The sequence below is a fragment of the Symphalangus syndactylus genome, chromosome 8 (genome assembly GCF_028878055.3).
Source record: "Symphalangus syndactylus isolate Jambi chromosome 8, NHGRI_mSymSyn1-v2.1_pri, whole genome shotgun sequence".
Lineage (NCBI taxonomy): Eukaryota > Metazoa > Chordata > Mammalia > Primates > Hylobatidae > Symphalangus > Symphalangus syndactylus.
Genome location: NC_072430.2, coordinates 122,611,043 through 122,630,857, shown reverse-complemented (window position 1 = coordinate 122,630,857; position 19,815 = coordinate 122,611,043). Strand labels below are relative to the sequence as shown.

The 19,815-nt window shown below is 47.3% G+C and overlaps 1 protein-coding gene across 2 annotated transcripts in view; it reads left to right on the top strand.

Moving 5' to 3' along the window:
• The window catches only part of TNS1 (tensin 1), a 211,400-nt gene that overhangs the window by 31,346 nt on the left and 160,239 nt on the right, over positions 1 to 19,815 (top strand). For both annotated transcript variants that reach the window (XM_063645079.1, XM_063645080.1), the window contains exon 3: positions 258 to 295. In XM_063645079.1, the coding sequence (XP_063501149.1) occupies positions 258 to 295 (38 nt within the window). The remainder of the gene's footprint in view (positions 1 to 257; positions 296 to 19,815) is intronic.

The following is a 19,815-nucleotide window of genomic DNA, read 5'->3' as shown; positions in this document are numbered from 1 at the left end:
CACCCGGAGGGGCTCTGGCGCTGGGAGCCCCCTGCCTCCCCGGCCACGGGTCCGCAGTCCCGGGCGCTCCCGCCCCGCAGGCCCGGCAGCCGCTCCCCTCCGTCCCCTCCCTCTCTCCCTCTCTCCTTCCCTCCGTCCCTCCTTCCCTCCTTCCCTCCCGAGCGCGGATTGCGGGCTGGGGTGGGAGGAGATTTCGCGGAGTTTCCATTTCATACCTCGCGGCTAAAACTTTCTTTCTGTGTCTCGCCCTCTTGCAGTCTGCAGCTTCTCCTGTCATCGGAAATGCCAGGCCAAGGTAAGGGGCCGCGGGCTGGCGGGCCCGGGAGGATTGGGACAGGCCTGGCTAGGGGTCCCAGACTGGAGCGGGGGCGCCGGCGGGGCGGGGGCGGTGCCCGGGGCGTCCCTCCTCCTCTCTTTGTTTATGCAAAGCGCCTGGGCCTGGGAGCGGGCGCAGGTCAAGGTGAAGGCGAAGGCCCGGGGGCGGGGGCAGGGGCGGGCTGGGGAGTCGGGGGATCTGGGTGGGGGGCGCGGCGCGCAATCTGGGCGGTTACTGGGGGTGGCTGGTGGGGACCGAGCTCCCAGGGAGCGGCCTTTGAAGGTGTTTCTGCTAGTTCTCAAGGGGGAGAGGGAAAGGGGGAGGGGATCCATTTCAATTACCCCGAGCCGCTCAGAGCCCCAGTTGGCCCAATGTGGCCAACCTAGAAAACCTCAGTGTCCACAGGACCCCGAGGGCGGGATAAGCGGGTGGGTGGGATAAGTGGAGAATGAGGTCGGAGGTCAGGATTGGCTGGTCTGGAACCGCCTGAGAGACTGTCCCTTCCTCTTTATTGGCCAGGTCTCCTTTTGGTCCTCAGTTTCCCCATGAGTATTTTCTGGCTGGTCTTGATGGGGGAGGGAAACTGAGGCAAGACTGGAGGGATTGCTGGGTCCTGGTTGGCCAGGCTGGCTCAGCCCCTGATGTATCCACTGAGGTTTGGACACAGGAGTCATATATCAGCTTCTTGGAATAACAGGGGGTCGGGATTGGCACCAAGATGGATTATGAGTTTGGGAAGGAAATGGTTCTGTCCAATGGGCTCAGCTCTGCCTAGGGGTAGAAATGGTGTTCCTTGCCTTTCACTTGCAGCCAATGTCTGCACCTTCTGCCATTGTTGCCTGTAACCCTCCCTGCCCTTTCACTCCCTACGTTTGCTCTTCATATTTGACCTTTCAAGGAGTTCAGGGAGTAGAAGAAGATGCTTCCAAAAGAAGCATTCGTTGAGCAGTTGAGGACCTGTATCTGGTGCATCTCATGTTTTGCTTCTTATTAGCTGGGTGGCCTTGGGCAAGTTATGTACCTCTCTGAGCCTCTGTTTCATCCTCAAGGATATGGGAATAAGAAGCCTACCTCATAAAGTTGTGAGAATTCAATGAGATAATGTATGTGAAGTGCCCAGCCCAGTGCCTGGTACAGGGTGGGTGCTCAAAAATGTCACGACTGTTGCTCAGCTACTGGGAGCTTGGAGGGACAAGTGTTACCTTGGGGAAGGGGTGCTGATGGATCAAGCAGGTCTGGGAGGAATCTTCCTCCAAAGAAACTTTACTTAAGCCAAGCACACACCTTGCTGGAGGGCGTCTCCATCTGTAGACTCCAGCTTGGAATGCTCCCCTTGCAGAGGTGCAGAGGGCCTGGCTTGCAGCAGGTACCTCCATGCAGTGAGTTTTCTGCCCCTTACCTTGTCTTCTGCTTTCCTGTGGCCTCCCTCAGCCTTTTCTCCCCTGGATGGAGAGTACGTTTCTGCTTCTCCTTCCACCTCCCTCCTTGTTCTGTTTATCCAGAGCAGAGTTTTTTTTGCCTTAAACTCCAGAACTTTCCAGTTTTCTTGCTCCTCCCCAATCTACCTTTTCGTACTGCCCTTCCTGCAACCTTTTCTCTTAATAGCAATGGACATTTGTACAGTGCTTTGGGTCTTAGACAGCATTTCACATGCATTATCAGACTTTGTTCTTTTAATTCCTTTAGAGAATAAAACATTGGCCAAAAGATCCTGTTGTTTTACAGATGAGGAAACTGAGGTGCCCCATGTTGAGTGACTTCCCCAAGGTGTCCCAGTGTAATTCTTCACCTGCTCTCTGTCCCTGGGCCTTTGTGCTTCCTTCTCCTCATCCCTCACTGCCTACTGGCTTGCATTTCTGCATCCTTGCCTGCCATTCCTCCTTTTGCTTTCCATCTCTTGACAGCAGCAGGGTACATTTAGGAAGGATAAGGGGATAAACTTCCGGGCAGTGAAGGGTCTGATTAGGGGAGATGGGTGGCCCAGAGAGGCCCAGAAAGATATGGCAGATGGCCCCTTGTCATGCAGTAGCCTTGTGCATGGGAACAGGCAAATGCCAGAGATGACTTTTTGGGGGCATAGTCTACCTGAGGAGTCTCTCACATGTGCTGGGAACTCAGAATGCACCAGGCTGCTGCAGTCCTGCTCTGCCCTGCCCAAGGAGGCCAACTAAGTGGGGGAGAGGGTAGACTGGCAGGGCAGCAACCAGGCAGACAGATGGGCTTTGTATAGGAGTTTCCTCTATAGGGAATGGGACCCACTGGTGGTGAGCGCTCCACCCAGCTGGTGGGTCTCTCTCTGAAACCAGAGCTCTTACTGCCCCCCTGCCTTTTCCTCCTGCTGGGAAGGGCAGCGGGAGCCACAGAGCCACAGCAGAGCTCTATACTGGGGATTTTATAGCCTCATCAACTTGGAGGTCATCTTGTCCATCCCCTGCTTCTAGGCAGGATTCATTAATGAATGTTTAGTAATCTCCTTCCACAGGCCAAATGATGTTCTAAGTGAACAGATAGAAAAGGTCTTGGCCCTCCTGGGTCTTGCAGTCTAATAGGGGAGACAGGCACTAAATAGGAAAGCAAGTTTGGAAGGGAATGAGCTGGAGCAGTGGGTTAGAGAATTCTGCTAAGGTAGCCCAGAAAGACTCCTTGGAGGAAGAGTCATGTGAGGTGGGACCCAGATGATGATGTGGGGGAGGAGAAAGAGCAGGTGCAAAGGCCCTGAGGTGAGAGGAGCTTGTTACGCTCGAAAGAGGGCTGGAGAGTAGTGGGTGCTGGGGAGTTTGGGCCTGAGGGACGCGATTGGATTTGCACTCTGAGAAGGCCACTGTGGCCTTGAGCAGGCACCAGGGTGGGAGTAGGGACGTGGGCCAAGAGGCTGCTGATGTTGCCCACTTGAGAGAGCCTGGTGGCTTAGTCCATGGTGCTTGCCAGAAAGGCAGCAAGGAGCGGCTGGGTCTGGGATGCCTTCTGAGGGAGAGCTGGAGCCTCGCTGAGCCATCGGATTTTGGGCATGAGAGCGGGAGTGGGCTTAAAGATGACTCCCAGATCTGGGTGCACATGCTTTCACTTACTGAGATAGATGAGGTGTGTGAGAAATTTCTAGGAAAGATGGCTCCAGGGTTTCGGCTTTGCTTGGTCTCCTTTTCACAGTCCCCCCATGCACTTGGGGTTTCTTGCTGATGTTGGTCCTCTCCTATTCAGCCTGCTGTAGTCACTCCTCTGGCAAGTGGCTGGTTCCTAATGCCTTCACACGCCACCCTCACTTTTCCTGCAGCACGAAGCGATGGTTCTGACAGGGGCTGTGTTATGTATACAGAGTGATATGGTGTCATAAATGGCCCCTAGATTTAGTAGCTTAAAATAGCATCAAACGCTTATTATCTCATAATAATAAATGTTTTGGGGGGTCAGGATGTTGGGGGTGGCTTAGCTGACTGGTTCTGGCTAGGGGTCTCTCATGGGGTTGCAGCCGAGATGTTGGCTGGGGCTGCAGTCTTCTCAAGGCCTGACTGGGGCTGGAGGATCATTTTCCAAGGTGGTTCTGTCATGTGGCTATGAAGTTGGGGTTGGCTGTTGCCGGGTAGCCTCAGTTTCTCACCACCCGGACCTCTCCATAGGGCTGCTTGAGTGTCCTTACAACATGGTGGCTGGTTTCCCAAGAGTGAATGAATGATTCAAGAGAGAGCAAGGCAGAACTCACAATATCTTTTATACACTATCCTTGGAAGACACACTGTTATTTCTACAATATCCTATTGGTTACATAGGTCAGCCTTATTCAGTGTGGAAAGAACCTACATAAGGGCTTGAATACCATGAGGCAAGAATCAGTGGGGGCCGTCTTGGAGGGTGACACTACAGATGCCCAGAGACAGGGCAATGCTGACCTGGCAGCTAGGAGGCCGTGGGAGTGTTGGGAAGGGCAGGGTACAGGAATCAGACATACTTGGGTTTGAACTCTACCCCTGCTGCCTTCTAGATATGTGAGCTGGGTTGCAGAGGATTAAATGCACATTGGCATATAGTAGGAACCTTTCTCCTTTCTCGGAACGATAGTCAAAACCTGGAAAGGATCCCAGATATTCTGTGCTCAGCTCTCTGCCACTTGGACATGCTTGAGAGAAAATGCTCCTGCTGGTAGAGGTAGAGCCTCGGTGCCGGCTCATAGTCAATGTTATCTATGTGTTGATTGCCCATTGGAAGGTTGAGAGCTAGCTTCCACCTCAGCTTCCCGAATAGTACCTAGTCCATAGTAGGAGTGCCAATAAAGGGATAAAAGGATAGAATAAAGAAATTTTGAGAAACAAGTCCTTCTTTTCTGGGGAGAAGCCGAGGGGATGGAGGAAAGCAGGAGAGAAGTAGCAGCAAAATCACTTTAAATACCCCTCCCAAAAGTCTTCCTATCTTCTGACACAGAGGGTGCTCCACATAATGATTATAATCATATTCCTTTTTCTAATTGGGGTATAATTCACACTCTCAATTATAGAAAACTCAAACGTACATCCTGATAGATTGGTACGTACATGAGAACCAGATCACGATCTAGAACATTCCCAGCACCCAAAAAGCAACCCTTATGTTCCTTCAAATCAATATACCCCAAAGGTAATTGCTATCTTTATCTGTATCATCAGAGATTAGTTTTGCCTGTTCTTGAATGTTCATCGAAATGGAATCACACAGTATGTCTGCTTTTGTGTCTGGCGTATTTCACTCAGCATTATGTCTGGGAGGCTCATGGTGTTCTTGCGGGCTGCAGGAGCTCATTCTTTTTAATTGCTATGTTGTATTCCATTATGTGAAGAAACCACAATGTATTTATCCATTCCACTGTTGATTGCCATTTGGGTTCTTTCCAGTTTGGGATTGTTAGGAGCAGACCTGCTATGAACCCTAAGTCACCTCTGTCTACACAGAACTTTGTAATCTACAACATGTTTTCCCTCGTCTTTGCAGTTCTGTGAGGTGGGCAGGGCTCACGGTGGCCCCATTGTACAGATCCAACATCCAGGCCCCATGACGGTGCCCAACTTGGCTAATGGCACCTTGGCATAGGGGCCTTCGATGTGATTCTGGTCTGCTCTGGGTTAAATGGGCAGGGAGCAGGTGAGGAGAGAGAACAAGAGTGAAAGCATCAGACACTGGAGAGAGGGGCCTGGGTCAGAGCCAGGAATCTTACTGTAGTTCATGGAAACCCCATTCTCCAGCCCTCCCACTACATCTCCTGAAGGAAGCAAATTCCTAGTCTCCCTTAGTTACCACTCTTACCCCTCATTGGGGTCCTTATCTGTCCCCAGTTGTTTCTCTCCTGTGAGGATTTAAAATGAATGGCCCAGGACTTGTCTTCCAATTTTTTTTTTTTTTTTTTTTTTTCAGAGACAGGATCTCACTCTGTTGCCCAGGGCAGAGTGCAGTGGTGTGGTCATGATTCACTGCAGCCTCGATTTCATGGGCTCAAGCCATCCTCAATCCTCCCACCTCAGCCTCCCGAGTCCGAGCTGGGACTGCGGTGTGTGCCACCATACCTGGCTAATTTTCTTTTTACTTTTTGTAGAGACAGGGTCTCGCCATGTTGCTCAGGCTGGTCTTGAACTCCTGGGCTCAAGTGATCTGGCCGCCTTGGCCTCCCTAAGTGCTGAGATTACAGGCATGAGCCATCACATCCTGCTTGCCTTCCACTTTTATGTTAGCACATGTGCTGTGTGTATACAGCAGCTTTTCTTCCATTTTGCTTTTCTCTTCTGTCCCCTGCTATATGACTCCATAACTTTCAAATAACTTTTATTTATGTATTTATTATTTTAAGTAAACTTTTAACTTTAGAATAGGCTTAGGTTTACAGAAAAGTTGCAAAGGATAGTACAGAAAGTTCCTGTGTGGCAAGCACCCAGTTTCCCCTAGCCCCTGGATACATTTTGAAAAATGCTTTCCTCCCTGCTGATCCTCACTCCTTGTTTTGAAATAGCAGTTTCAGTTGACAACAGCAGCGTCTTCCAGCCAAATACTCTTTGTCCGCTGCAGGTCAGACAAGAGTTCAGTGAAAGGACCAGGCAGCTGCTGGGCAGGCAGATGGCCCAGGCTTCAGCCTCTTGGGCGGCTCTTTCTTACCCACTGGCTTCCTTCCTTAGCTCTCTGTTACCTCTTTACAGGCCCCGTACCTTTCCTGTCCCAAGTACCAACTGAGGCGGAGGGAGGAGCCTGCAGCAACAACTTGGTCTCCTCCCCTGTACCAAAAGGGCTTAAATCTCATCCTTTAAGCTTGAAAGGAAAGGAAATCCCATAATTAACCCCCACCTTTCAGTCTCATTGCACATTATCTTTCCTGCTAGTCTTGTAAACACACCTGCAGCCTTCTTTTACAGTTGGGTTGGAGGCTTGTATTCTCCGGCTACCAGAAATACCTGAGTGGGAGGAGGTTCATGGCCCCAGGACCATCGATGGCTCTGAGCCTAGTGGAGTGTTTAAGCTCTTTGACTTTGGAGACAGACTTAAGTTTAAATCCCTGCTGCATCAATAACTGGCTGTGTGATCTTGGGCAAGTTACTGAACCTCTCTGAGCCCCACCTTCCTCATCTGTAACATGGTGATTCTAGTAGTACTTACCTTGTAGAGCTCTTTTGAGTGCTGGGAATGGTAAACCTACTAAAATGCTAAGCTCAAAGCTCAGTCGTTAAAAAGTTGCTAATATGTATTTATTATTTTGTATTCCTCTGGCCTTTTCCTACTTCCTGTAAGGTGGAGAGAATCTGAGAGATCAACAAAGCTTTCTGAGGGCAGTGGTGTGAAGACTAGATAGACACTGCTTTTGTTTTTCCTTCTTTTCTCTCTATTATCAAGGAAGAGTGAGGAAATTCTATAGGCAAATATAGTATGTCTTTTGCTTGTTTGCCTGCCAAATGGCCCCTGAGCTCTCTAGCAGTGGTTTGAAGTCTTGTCTGCACATTAGAATCACCTGGGTGCTTTAAGAAAACCGATGTCTGTATTCTACTCCCTGGAGATTCTGATTTAATTAGTTTTGGCTATGACCTGACCTGGGCATTGGGATTTTTAAAAGCGGTAACCTGTGGTGGGAATGTAAAATGGTACAGCCGCTCTAGAAGCAGTTTGGCCGTTTCTTATAAAATTCAACATACACTTGCTGTATGACCTAGAAATTCCACTCCAAGATATTTATCCGGGAGAAGTAAACACATGTCTGTAAACAGACTTGTTCACAAATATTCATAGCAGCTTTATTTCCAATAGCCCCAAACTGGAACGAACCTTTATGTTCAATGACAGGTAAATGGATAAAGAAATTGCGATGTCATAGTACAGTGGGATACTACAGTGCAATAAAAAGGAATGATCTACGCGCAACAGTGTGGATGAACCTCTAAAACATCATGCTGAGTGAAAGAAGCCAGACACAAAAAGGGCACATACTGGGCGATTCCCTTTTAATGCAATTTGGAAAAGACAAATTGCTAGTGACGGAGCAGATTAGTAGTTACCTGGAGTTGGGAGTGGTAGGGAGATTGGCTGCAAAGGTGTGTGAAGGAACGTCCTTGGGGGATGGAAATGTTCTCTATCTGGATTGTGGTAATTACGCATGCACCTGTCAAAACCTGTTGAACTCTATTCTTAAAAGGGATGCAAATTTTATTGTATGTAAATTGTATCTTAATAAAATTTATTTTAATAACATTTCCCATGTGCACTTCCTTTGCAGCCACATTTGAGAACCATTGGTCTACAGCTTCTGGAGACAAAGCTCTGTCTTCTTGGCAAGTGCTAGCACAATACCATGTATTTAATAGTGCTTCCTGGGGTTGAGGGCTTTCTTTCCCATTTTTTTAAACAACTTTATTGAGGTATAACTAATTCACATACCATACAATACTCCCATTTAAAGTGTACAATTCAGTGATTTTTTTGGTATCATCACAGAGTCGTGTGACCGTCGCTGCAGTCAATTTTAGATTTTCAGCAGCTCGGGAAGAAACCCTGTACCCTTTAGCTTGAACCCTTAATCCCTCTATCTCTCCCCCACCCTACCCTAACAATCAGTAGCCACTAATCTTCCTGTCCCTATATATTTGCCGATTCTGATGATTTCATAGCTGTGGTCTTCAGGACTGGCTCTTTTTCTTTGCATAATGTTTTCAAGGTACTTCTATGCTGTAACTCCCTTTTTATGGTTGAGTAATATTCCATTGTATGAGTGTAGCCCATGTTGTTTTTCCATTCATCAGTTGGTGGACATTTGGGTTGTTTCACATTTTGGTTATTATGACTAATGTTGCCATGAGGATTCATGTACAAGTTTTTGTGTGGACATCTGTTTTCATTTCTCTTGGGTGTGTGTAGTTGGGAGTGGAATTGTGGAGTCATAGGGTAACTCTATGTTTAACGTTTTGAGGAGCTGCTCAGCTGCTTTACACAATAGCTTATATTGGCTTTCTAGGGCTGTCCTAAAAAGTATCACAAACTACGTGACTTAAAACAACAGAAATGTATTGTCTCACAGTTCCGGAGCCTAGAAGTCAAATATCAAGGTGTTGGCAGGGCTGTGCTCCCTCTGAAACCTGCAGGGGCCCTTCCTTGCCTCTTTCCAGCTTCTGGAGGTCTCCAGCGATCTTTGGTGTTCCTTGGCTTGTAGGTGCATCACCCATCCTCTGTCTTCACGTGGTGGCCTCCCTGTGTCCTCACATCATCTTCCCTCTGTGTCTATGTGTCCAAATTTTTTTTTATCAGGAACTGTCATAGTTGGTTAAGGCCCATCCTCATGACCCCATTTTAGAGCTTGATTACATCTGTAAAGACCCTACTTCCAAAAAGGTGCTGGGGGTTAGGACTTCAGCACATCTTTTGTGAGGGATATAATTCAACCCATAACATAGCTGTGCCATTTTACATTCTTGCCAGCAATATGTGAAAGTTCCAATTTTTCCACATCCTTGTCAACATTTGTTATTATCTGACTTTTTGATTGTAGCCATTCTAGTGGATGTTAAGTGGTATCTCATCGTGGTTTTGATTTGATTTCCCTGATGATTAATGATGTTGAGTGTCTTTTCATGTGTTTATTGATTATTTGTGTATCTTTTTTGGAGAAATGTTTATTGACATTGTTCATTTAAAAAATTGGGTTATTTGTCTTTTATTATTGAGTTGTAAAAGTTCTTTATATGTTCAGGATACAAATTCCTTTTCAAATATATGATCTGAATTTTTTTTTCCATTCTCTGGTTGTCTTAAAAGCCAGTTTTCAATTTAGATGAAGTCTAGTTTATTTTTTCTTTAGTGGCTTGTGCTTTTGCTTTTGTATCCAAGAATTTATTGCCAAATCCAAGGTCACAAAGATTTACCCCTGTTTTCTTCTGAGAGTTTACAGTTTTGGCTCTTATATTTAGATCTTTTATCCATTTTGAGTTAATTTTTATATATGGTGTGAAGTAAGGTAAATGCTGTTTTGCATGTGGTTATCCATTTGTTCCAGCACTATTTGGTGAAAAGATCATTCTTTCCCCACTGAATGATCTTGGCATAATTTGTATTAAGTTTCAAAATTGGGAAGTGTGAATTCTCTGACTTTACTCTTTTTCAAGGTTGTCTTGGCTATTCTGTGTCCCTTAAAGAGATTTTAGGATCAGCCTGTCAATTTCTACAAATAAGCCAGTTGGAATTCTGATAGGGTTCGCATTGACTCTGTGGGACAATTGGGGGAGTATTGCCATCTTAAAAATTTTGAGGCTGGGAGTGGTGGCTCATGACTGTAATCCCAGCACTTTGGGAGGCCGAGGTGAGTGGGTCACTTGAAGTAGGTAAGGAGTTCGAGACCAGCCTGACCAACATGGTGAAACTCCATCTCTACTAAAAATACAAAAATTAGCCAGGCATGGTGGTGCATAGCTGTAATCCCAGCTACTCAGGAGGCTGAGGTAGGAAGATCTCTCGAACCTGGGAGGCGGAGGTTGCAGTGAGCTGAGATTGCTCCACTGCACTCCAGCCTGGGTGACAGAGTTTGACTTTGATCAAAACAAGAAACCAAAAACACCAAAAAAATTTTTGAGTTTTCTGATTCATGAGTATGAGATATGTTTATATTTATTTATATCTTCTTTAATTTATTTCAACAATATTTTGTAATTTTAAGAGTATATATTTTTTACTTCTTTTGTGAAGTTTTTCTTTAGTATTTTGTTCTTTTTGATGCGGTTTTAAATGGAGTTGTTCTTAATTTCATTTTTAGGTCGTTCATTGTCAGTATATAAAAATATAATTGATTTTTTGTAGTGATTATTTATCTTACAATCATCACTATTTATTAGTTCCAATAGTTTTTAAGGGATTCCTCAGGATTTTCTACCTACAAAATGATATCCTCTGTGAATATAGTTTTAGTTTTTCCTTTCCAACCGGGATGCTTTTTATTTCATTTTTTGCCTAATTGTCCTGACTGGAAAATTCAGTACAATGTTACTAGAAGTGGCAAGAGCAGAAATTGTTGTCTAGTTCCTGAACTTAGGAGGAAACAATCCAATATTTCACCACTAAGCATGATATTAGCTGTGGGTTTTTCATAGATGCCCTTCATCAGGTTGAGGAAGTTTCCTTCTATTCCTAGTTTGTTGAATGTTTTTAAAATCATGAAATGGTGTTGGATTTTGTCAAATTCTTTTAATGATGATCATGTGGTTTTTGTTTTTTTAGTCTATTGATACACTATATTACATCAATTGATTTTCAGTTGTTAAAACCACCTTTCATTCCTGGGATAAGTCCCATTTGGTCATGGTGTATAATTCTCCTTCTTAAATGTTTCTGGATTCACTTTGCTAGCATTTTCTTGAGGATTTTTGCATCTATATCCGAAAGAGATATTGGATAGTAGTTTTCTTTTTCCTGTGATATCTTTGTTTGGTTTTGGCCTCATAGAATGATTTGAGAGGTGTTTGTTTGTCTTCTACGCTTTGGAAGAATTTGTAAAGAATTGACATTAATTCTTCTTTAAAAGTTTGTGGAGAACATTTAAACCTGTGAAGCCATCTGGACCTGGGCTTTTCTTTGCGTGTAGTTTTTTGATTGCCAGTTAAATTTCTTTATTTATTACAGGTCTATTCAGATTTCTAATCTCTTCTTGAGTCAGTTTTGGTAGTTTATGCCTTTCTAGGAATTTGTCTATTTTATCTTAGTTATCTGATATATTCATGGTATTTCTTCATAATTCTTTTTATTTCTGAAAGGTTGGTAGTAATGTCCCCTCTTTCATTTGTGATTTGAGTAATTTGAGTCTTCTTTCTTTGAATCTTAATCAATCTAGCTGAAGTTTTGCCAATTTTGTTGATCTTTTCAAAGAATTTACCTTCTTACTTTTGCTTATAGCCACTGTCTTTTTTTATATTTATTTATTTATTTATTTATTTTTGAGATCAAGTCTTGCTCTGTCACCCAGGCTGGAGTGCAGTGGCTTGATCTCTGCTCACTACAAGCTCTGCCTCCTGGGTTCATGCCATTCTCCTGCCTCAGCCTCCCAAGTAGCTGGGACTGCAGGTGCCCGCCACCAAGCCTGCTTATTTTTTTGTATTTTTAGTAGAAATGGGGTTTCACCGTGTTAGCCAGGATGATCTCGATCTCCTGACCTCGTGATCCGCCCACCTTGGCCTCCCAAAGTGCTGGGATTACAGGCGTGAGTCACCGCACCCGGCCTATAGCCACTGTTTATTAAGTATCCTCTGCATGGTGACTACGTGACACTCTTCTCATTTAATCCTTGAAACACCACACATAAAGCAGATGTGATTGTTCACACTGTCAAATGGGCCATTGAAGGGAAAGTCTTAACACCAGTTATGCAACCAGCAGGCAGTGACGTGGGCTTCCTGCTCGGGTCTGAGAGTCTGGCTCTAATGTCTGATGGATTTCAGTACAGCAAGGGACCTTTCTTGTTCCACACTCAGTCTCTACTCCCCACAGCTGTGACTTCCTGATTTTCTGACTTTATCATTGCTTAGGGGAGAGCGATGGGTCAGTGTTCCCTCGTGCTGTTCAGTAAGCCTCAGCATCGCTTGGTGAGCCTGTTCAGCATACTTCTGCCCTGTCAAGTTTGGCTCAGTGCATCTGGGGTTAGACCTAGGGATCTGCATTATTTTCCAACATCTGATGCTGGGGTCCCTGGCAGCACTTGAGGAGCCCGTGTTTGCCCCTGGAAATGCCTCTTCAACTTGACCGGATGCAGGCCCTGGGGAAGTTACTGCTTCCCCTGGTCTCTGTTCTTCTGGCTTCAGCTTTGCTGGGGATGGGTTCAAGGATGAGGTAGGTTTTGGGGGAGAAGCTACTTCCTCTTGCTTTATAACAATTTTGCAAGAAGCTTTAACTTCCCCTGACATCTTTGAGTCTCTCTCTCTCTCTCTCTCTCCTTACACATGCGCGCGCGGGCACACACACACACACACACACACGCGCACACACGCAGCCTGCTCCCCATAGCAGGGAGGGGCAAGGCTGGGGGTGAAGAGACACTGAGCTGTGACTGGCTTCTCATTTTCCTGGAATGTGGCTCCCCAAAGGTCTCATATTTTTCAGCGTTTCTGACTCTGGGGCTGTGTAAACATCACACAGGGTTTGCTGCATCGGAGAGACCAGAGGAGTTACAGAGGGGGAGGGTAGGAGCCCAGAGCAGAGAGAAGGGCAAATGGGAGATGGAGGATGGAGAGGGAGAGAGGAGAGGAAAGTCCTGGGGTCCTGGTGGAACAGGATGCTGGATGAAGTGTGCTAGAGGGAACAATGACCAGTGGAGTCCCACTGAGCGGGTGAGGGATCTAGGAGGGCGGGGTTCGTGGCGTGGTGCCAGGGGAGGGCGGAAGGTCCAGTTCAGGTTAGGATCTCTGTCGGTGAGGTGGGAAGAGACCCCTGGTCCACACCAGCCACCTGGCTGCTTCTGGCTTCTAGCTTGGGGGGTCTGTGGTGCCCGTCAAGCTGGCTAATCAGGGAGAGCGAGGCTTTTGCTGGTAGATGGCCGCCTGCCGGGGTGTGGTGAGCCTGGCAGCGGGGAGTGGCAGCTCCTTGCCTCCTGGGGCTCCACCTTGGCTGAGAGAACCTGCTGGTTATGGAGGAGGCCCAGGATGCCTTATGAGAACCTAGCATTCTCTGCTGCTGGGCTCTGCCTGGAGGCTCAGACTCAGTTGTAGTTCTCTGAGCCTCCCAAGCCACTGACCTAGAACTACCCGCTTCCTGAGCTTGGACAGCAGGAGAGGTGGCTTGGTGCATGCAGTTGGAGTCACTGTGGCCTCCGGCTTAGGAGGCTCTTGACTCTGCTATTTACATGAACCTTGCTGTATCAGGCAAGTCACTCCCACTCTGCAATCAGGTTTCCTCAGCTGTATAAAAATTGTGACATTGATATCTTGCTGATATCTTGCTGACCTTGCAAGGTTGGTGGGAGGATTAGAGAGAATGTAGGTAAAATCCTGGCATGTGATAAGCTTTTGCTCAATAGATAACTCTTGTTCTATTCTTCTGAGATCCTAGGATAATAAAGAGCTAAGTGCCCCAGAAATAACAAACAGCTAACTGCCCCAGAAATCCACCAGCCAGCAGGCCAGGGCAGCTCCACGGAATGACTGGTTTGTGCTCCCTTACCCTGTTCCAATGGATTCCTCTGCCTGCAGCCACCTGCTAGCCCTGCGTACCCCCCTCCCCCGCAGTTGTTTATCTCTGCTCAGCCCTGCCAAGGACCTTTGACACCCCTGCTCCCTCTCTCTGGGGGTTCTGGCTCCTGGCTGATGAGTGACTTGGCCAATGCCCCTTGCAGCGGGCAGGTGGGTGGGATGTTAGCGGGGGGCCATTAGGAGGAGAGGGGTGTATGTGTCTTGGGGCACATCAGAACACAAAGCGAGTCACAGATTAACCCCCTGGCCTGTTTCCTCTGGCGCTGGCCCGGCGCACCCAAGAGAGGGTGTCCAGGGGTGTCTGGGTTCAGACTAGGTTCTGTTCAAGGAAGCAGGGGAGGAAGGTCACTCGTGGGTCACATATGGTTGGAGGAGCAGCAGGAAAGCCCTGGAGCCCTCGTCTGCATACAGAACTCACACTGGCTTGAATTCCACATCAGTGCACAGCTTCCAAAACTCCTATATCCTAGCACACACAGGATCTATTTAATCTAATCCTCACAGCAACACTATAAGATAGGTATTAATATAATCGCCAGGGCACAGAGGAGGAAACGCCTCAGATGGTTGAGCAGTGCGCTCACCCAGCCAGTAAGGTGGTGGAACCAGGACCGGGGACTTGAGCCCAGGCTTAGGGAGAGGCTTGGGAAGAGAATCTGAGCTGAGTGCCAAGTCTGACTTTTCTTCTTCAACACTCACTGTCTCTGACACTGGGCAAGTTGCACAGCTTCTTTGTGACTTGACTTGTAATAGTCATAAACATAGTTCTTGCTTCATAAGATGATTGTAAGAATTAAATGCATTAATGCCTACAAAGCGCTTAGAGCAATAGATAAATGCTAGCAATTATGATCAACACCCCTCTGTGAATAAAGTCTGGGGACCGAGGCTGCAGTTGCGTTGGGTGGAGGAAGTGAGTGTAGACTGGCTCGTCATGTTTTGCTTTACTGAGGCCTCCTGACCTCCAGGGAAGACAATTTGAAGTTCTCCACTGGACCGGCCGTCTTATGAGATGGTGAGCTCTCAGTAGCTGTCTTACATTGTGGGGAGGAAGGTTGGACTGGAAAAAGTCAAAGTCTCATGTTTTAAGATTTGGGGCCTGGGGAGTCAGAGCTGATTTTTAAGAAATTTTACCACACCCAACTAATTTTTTTTTTTTTTTGTATTTTTTAGTAGAGATGGGGTTTCACCATGTTGCCCAGGCTGGTCTCAAACCCCTGAGCTCAGGCAATCTTCCCACCTAGGCCTTCCAAAGTGCTAGGATTAGAGGTGTGAGTCACTGAGCCTGGCCTTTTTTTTTTTTTTTTTCCCAGTAGATGTACATATTTTCATGGCTCACGTGATAAGTTAATATAGTCATATAATTTGTAAAGATCAAATCAGTGTAATTGGGATATCCATCAACTTAAATGTTTATCTTTTCTTTGTGCTAGAAACACCAGAATTATTCTTATATGGCTATTTGGAAATATACATTAGAGCTGATTTGTTTCCTGCCTCCCCTTCTTATAGCTGAGTAGCCTTGGGCCATTTTCTGAAGTGCGCAGGTTCTCAGCTTCCTAGTCCATAAGCTGGGGTCATGAGTCCTGCCTGCAGTCTTGTGGTGAGGATTAGATGAGCTAGGTATGGAGAGTGCTTTTCTGCTCCCGGTGCATGATAGCCAGTGACCTGTGATAGCTGTGGTGTGGTGGCAGTGGCATGGTTATTGTCATTAGATGCAGTCTGGCTCTCTCCAGGTGATGACCCCGTGCCGGAGCACCTGTGCCAGTTCTCCCTGGGTCAGCTCTGTTTGTGGTACCCCCTGGGTGGTCTGCATTCTTCCTCCTCTGCCCTCTTAGTCTGACCGTCCCTTGTCTGATTCCTGGGGGTATCTTGGGACCTCTCAGGTTGAACTCCTCTCCCCTTCCAAGGACTTAATTCTTGAACTATCCTCCGACTTTCATCTGACCCTTATCTGTGCCTTCCTTAGGACCCAAGTTTTTGTTTTGTTACTTATATTTTGAGATGATTAAACTTACAGAAAATTCGCAAAAATAGTACAGAGAGTTTCCTTATATCCTTCACCCAACTCCCCCTCATGCTGACATCTTACATCACCATGCACGGTTATCAAAACCAGGACATTCACATTGATCTGACGTTAATCTGAGGATTGTAGTAGAATTTGGCCAGTGTTCCCACCACTGCCCTTTTTCTGATCTAGGATCCAATCTAGGATCCCATGTTGCATGTGGTCATCGTGTCTCCTGAGTCTCCTCCTATGTGGGACAGTTCCTCTGTCTTTCTTTGTTGCTGATGAGTTTGGCACTTTTGGAGAGTCCTGGTTAGTTATTTTGAAGAATGTCCCTCAATTCGGGTGTGTTTGATTTTCTCTTTCCATCATTCCTTCTACATTTACTAATTGGAATTCTACTATAAAGAATGGTGCCTTATCCCCAATTCACTTATTTATTCCATTATTTATTTGTCAGTATGGACATCTTGACATTTACTTTATGGATCATAAACTCATATGATCATTTTTTTTTTCTTGGATCCAGTTGATCTAGCCATGACCAGTGGGAGCTCCTTGTGTTGGTAGGACCCATGGTTCTTGACTTTTTTTTTCTTTTCGAGATGGAGTTTCACTCTTGTTGCCTAGGCTGGAGTGCAATGGCACGATCTCGGCTCACTGCAACCTCTGCCTCCTGGGTTCAAGCGATTCTCCTGCCTCAGCCTCCCAAGTGGCTGGGATTACAGGCATGTGCCACCACACCCAGCTAATTTTGTATTTTTAGTAGAGATGGGGTTTCTCCATGTTGGTCAGGCTGCTCTTGAGCTCCCGACCTCAGGTGATCCACCCGCCTCGGCATCCCAAAGTGCTGGGACTACAGGCGTGAGCCACCGCACCCAGCCTGGTTCTTGACTTCTCTTATCTGCTCATTTTATTCATCAGGGTTCTCCAGAGAAACAGAACCCATATTAAGAAATTTATTGTAAGGAATTGGCTTACACAATTGTGGGGACTGGCAAGTGTGAAGTGTGTAGGCCAGAGACTCAGGTAGCAGTTGATGTTGCAGATTCTTGAGGCAGAATATCTTATTTTTCAGGAAATCTCAGTTTGTGCTCTTACGGGCTTCAATTGATTGGAGGAGGCCACCCACCTTTTCAAGATTAGCCTCCTTTACTTAAGGTCCCTGACTGTAGACATTAATCTGTAGACATTAATCTGACTGTAGGCTGTAGACTGGAGTGGTGTTTGGTTAAATCACTGGGTACTATAGCCTAGTCAAGTTGATACAGAGAACTCATCATCACACTCAGCGAAAGTTCTTTTCTCGGGAGTATGGAAATCATTTCCTATGTCAACATGGGTTGGGTGGATGAAGAATGGGGGGGTCCCACCAGGCTGATTTGGGATGAAAGTGTATAATTCAGGTCCTGGCATCTTTCGTTTTCAGCTGTGACCTTTGATTCCCACTCTCTGTGAGGGTTTGTGTAAATCCCTCCTTTCATTTGTAAGATGGGAGAAGCATTGTTCCTGGGTATGTAGGGGATCAGAGGATCTTAAAGGCCTGCCTGTAAGCCACAGTGGGAAAGCCAAGAGCTTGGCTTCAGCTACTTTCAGGACTTGGACCTGGAGTTTTCACTCCTCCTGGGGACACACCTGGGATGTTCTTTCCTTCAAGGAGTGGCTAAGGTGGTGCCAACCAAAGTGGTCCCTCTCTCTTATCGGATCAGTTTGGAAGAGGGTAACAGACAGACCAAAGTGGGTCAACCACAGAGCCCAGGCAGGAATTGCAGCTTCAGCCTGTGTGTGTGTGTCTGTGTGTGTGTGTGTGTGTGTGTGTGTGTGTGTGAGAGAGAGAGACCCTGAGATGGTGGTGGGAAACCCTCTGGGATTTGAATCGAAAGCCACTGAGCAAGGCTCCCTAACTGAACAGAGCTGCCTGAAGTTCTATAGGCTGCTGGGGGAGGATGGGAGGAGAGGGAGTACTTGCTTTCCAGGATTTGGGAGGGAGACATGGAAGCTAGGGAGAGAGGAGCCTCCCTGCAATGGGAAAACCCTGCATACATCCCAAAGACCTCCCTTACCGATGGGGCCTTGGCATCCTACTGCTTCCCTGGGTGCCAATTGTTTTCCTTTTTTCCATGAAAAGAAACTGAGGCTCAGAGTGGTTCGTGATTCATTAGAGGAGTGGCTACCAGACAGTCACTGAGGGTAACCAGGTGCTTTTCTTGGTCTTCCTGGAGGACAGCCTAGGGGGAAACAGATTGAACTGCAGCTGGAGGGAATTGGGATTGTCCTAAGGAGGGGTCGTCCTCTGGTGGTAGGGAGCATGGAAGGGGGACAGGGGACTGAAGGAGCAGCTGGGACTCCCTTAATTGGAATCTCAAGGACTGAAATGGTTGTGTTGGGCAGGGAAAGGCTGAGCCTTCCCACACTGGTGGGGTGTGTGTCTGGAGGGGTAGATCAGAAGCTGGGCTGCTGGTACCTGGAGGCCGAGTGCTAGAGTCCATGCCTGCCTGGCATGGACGTGGGGAAAATAGCATGGGCCACCTGTGCCCTCCAAGACCACATCTGTTATCACATGCCCCCTGCCCTGCATCCACCCCTGGGAGCCAGCCTCCTAGCCCTGGCCATGTTCCCAAGAGGCTGAGGGTGAGTCCCCCACTGGCCCCCCTTGCCCTCCACCGTCAGAGGCATCCAGCTGCCTCTGTGTTCTGTGTGGAGACCAGGAGATGGGGCTAGTATCAGTGAGCATTCTTGGCAGCACACTTGACCGCCCCCAGCCTCAATTTCCTCAAAGGTAAGATAGGGATAATGAAAATAACACCTAGCTTGCAGGGTTGCTGTGAAGAGCTTTGTAAATGGTACATGTTGTGGGGTGGATGTCCTGTTCCTGGATGGATCAATGAGTCGGGGACACTCCTTCTTCCCCCCACTCACTGGGTGAGTTAGTGGAGGGACTGATGGGGTCTCCTAGGACCCCAGTACAAGGGTAGGTGAGGGGCTGTGCAGCGGTGGCCCTACCGAGAGTCCCTCCTAGACCCTCTGCAGCTGCTGCTCCTCCTCCTCCTCCTCCTGCCGGCTTCCCTCTCCGCCCTCCTCCCTTCACACGTAAGGATGATGATAAACACTCTGCCAGCTCTGAATAGGGCCTGACCTCAGCGGCGAGGCATCTCCCCTCACTCCCACCCTCCCAGTCCCAGCCGCATTCCTGGAGAGGCTAGAGCTGAGGCCCCCACTTGCCCCTCTCTCCCTCCACCCACAGAGGCGTCCAGTTGCCTCTGTGTCCTCCGGCTGCTGCCCACCCAGCTGCTTCCCTCGGGCCAGTCTCATCAGAACCTTGAATACCAAAGGGCTTAAGTGTGGATATTGGGTGGGATAGTCAATAATAATAATAATAATAATAATAATAATAATAGTGGTTATCATTTATTAAGCAATTAGACACCAGTCTTCATGCTAAGGCACCGGGTTCCGTGCTAGGGTTCCATGCTAAGTTTCCATGCTAAGACACTAGGTTCCGTGCCAAGGCACCAGGTTCCATGCTAAGGTTCCATGCTAAGGCACCAGGTTCCATGCTAAGATTCCATGCTAAGGCACCAGGTTCCATGCTAAGATTCCATGCTAAGGCACCAGGTTCCATGCTAAGGTTCCATGCTAAGGCACCAGCTTCCATGCTAAGGTTCCATGCTAAGGCACCAGCTTCCATCCTAAGTGCCTTATGTGAGTTGTGTCAATAAATTCTTCAAACAACCCGCGAAGAAGTTGCTATTACTACCATTCCAGTTTTAGCAGGAACAGAGAGAGTAAGGTGGGGAGAAGGGGGAAACTGAGGCTCAGAGACGTGAAGCTGCATG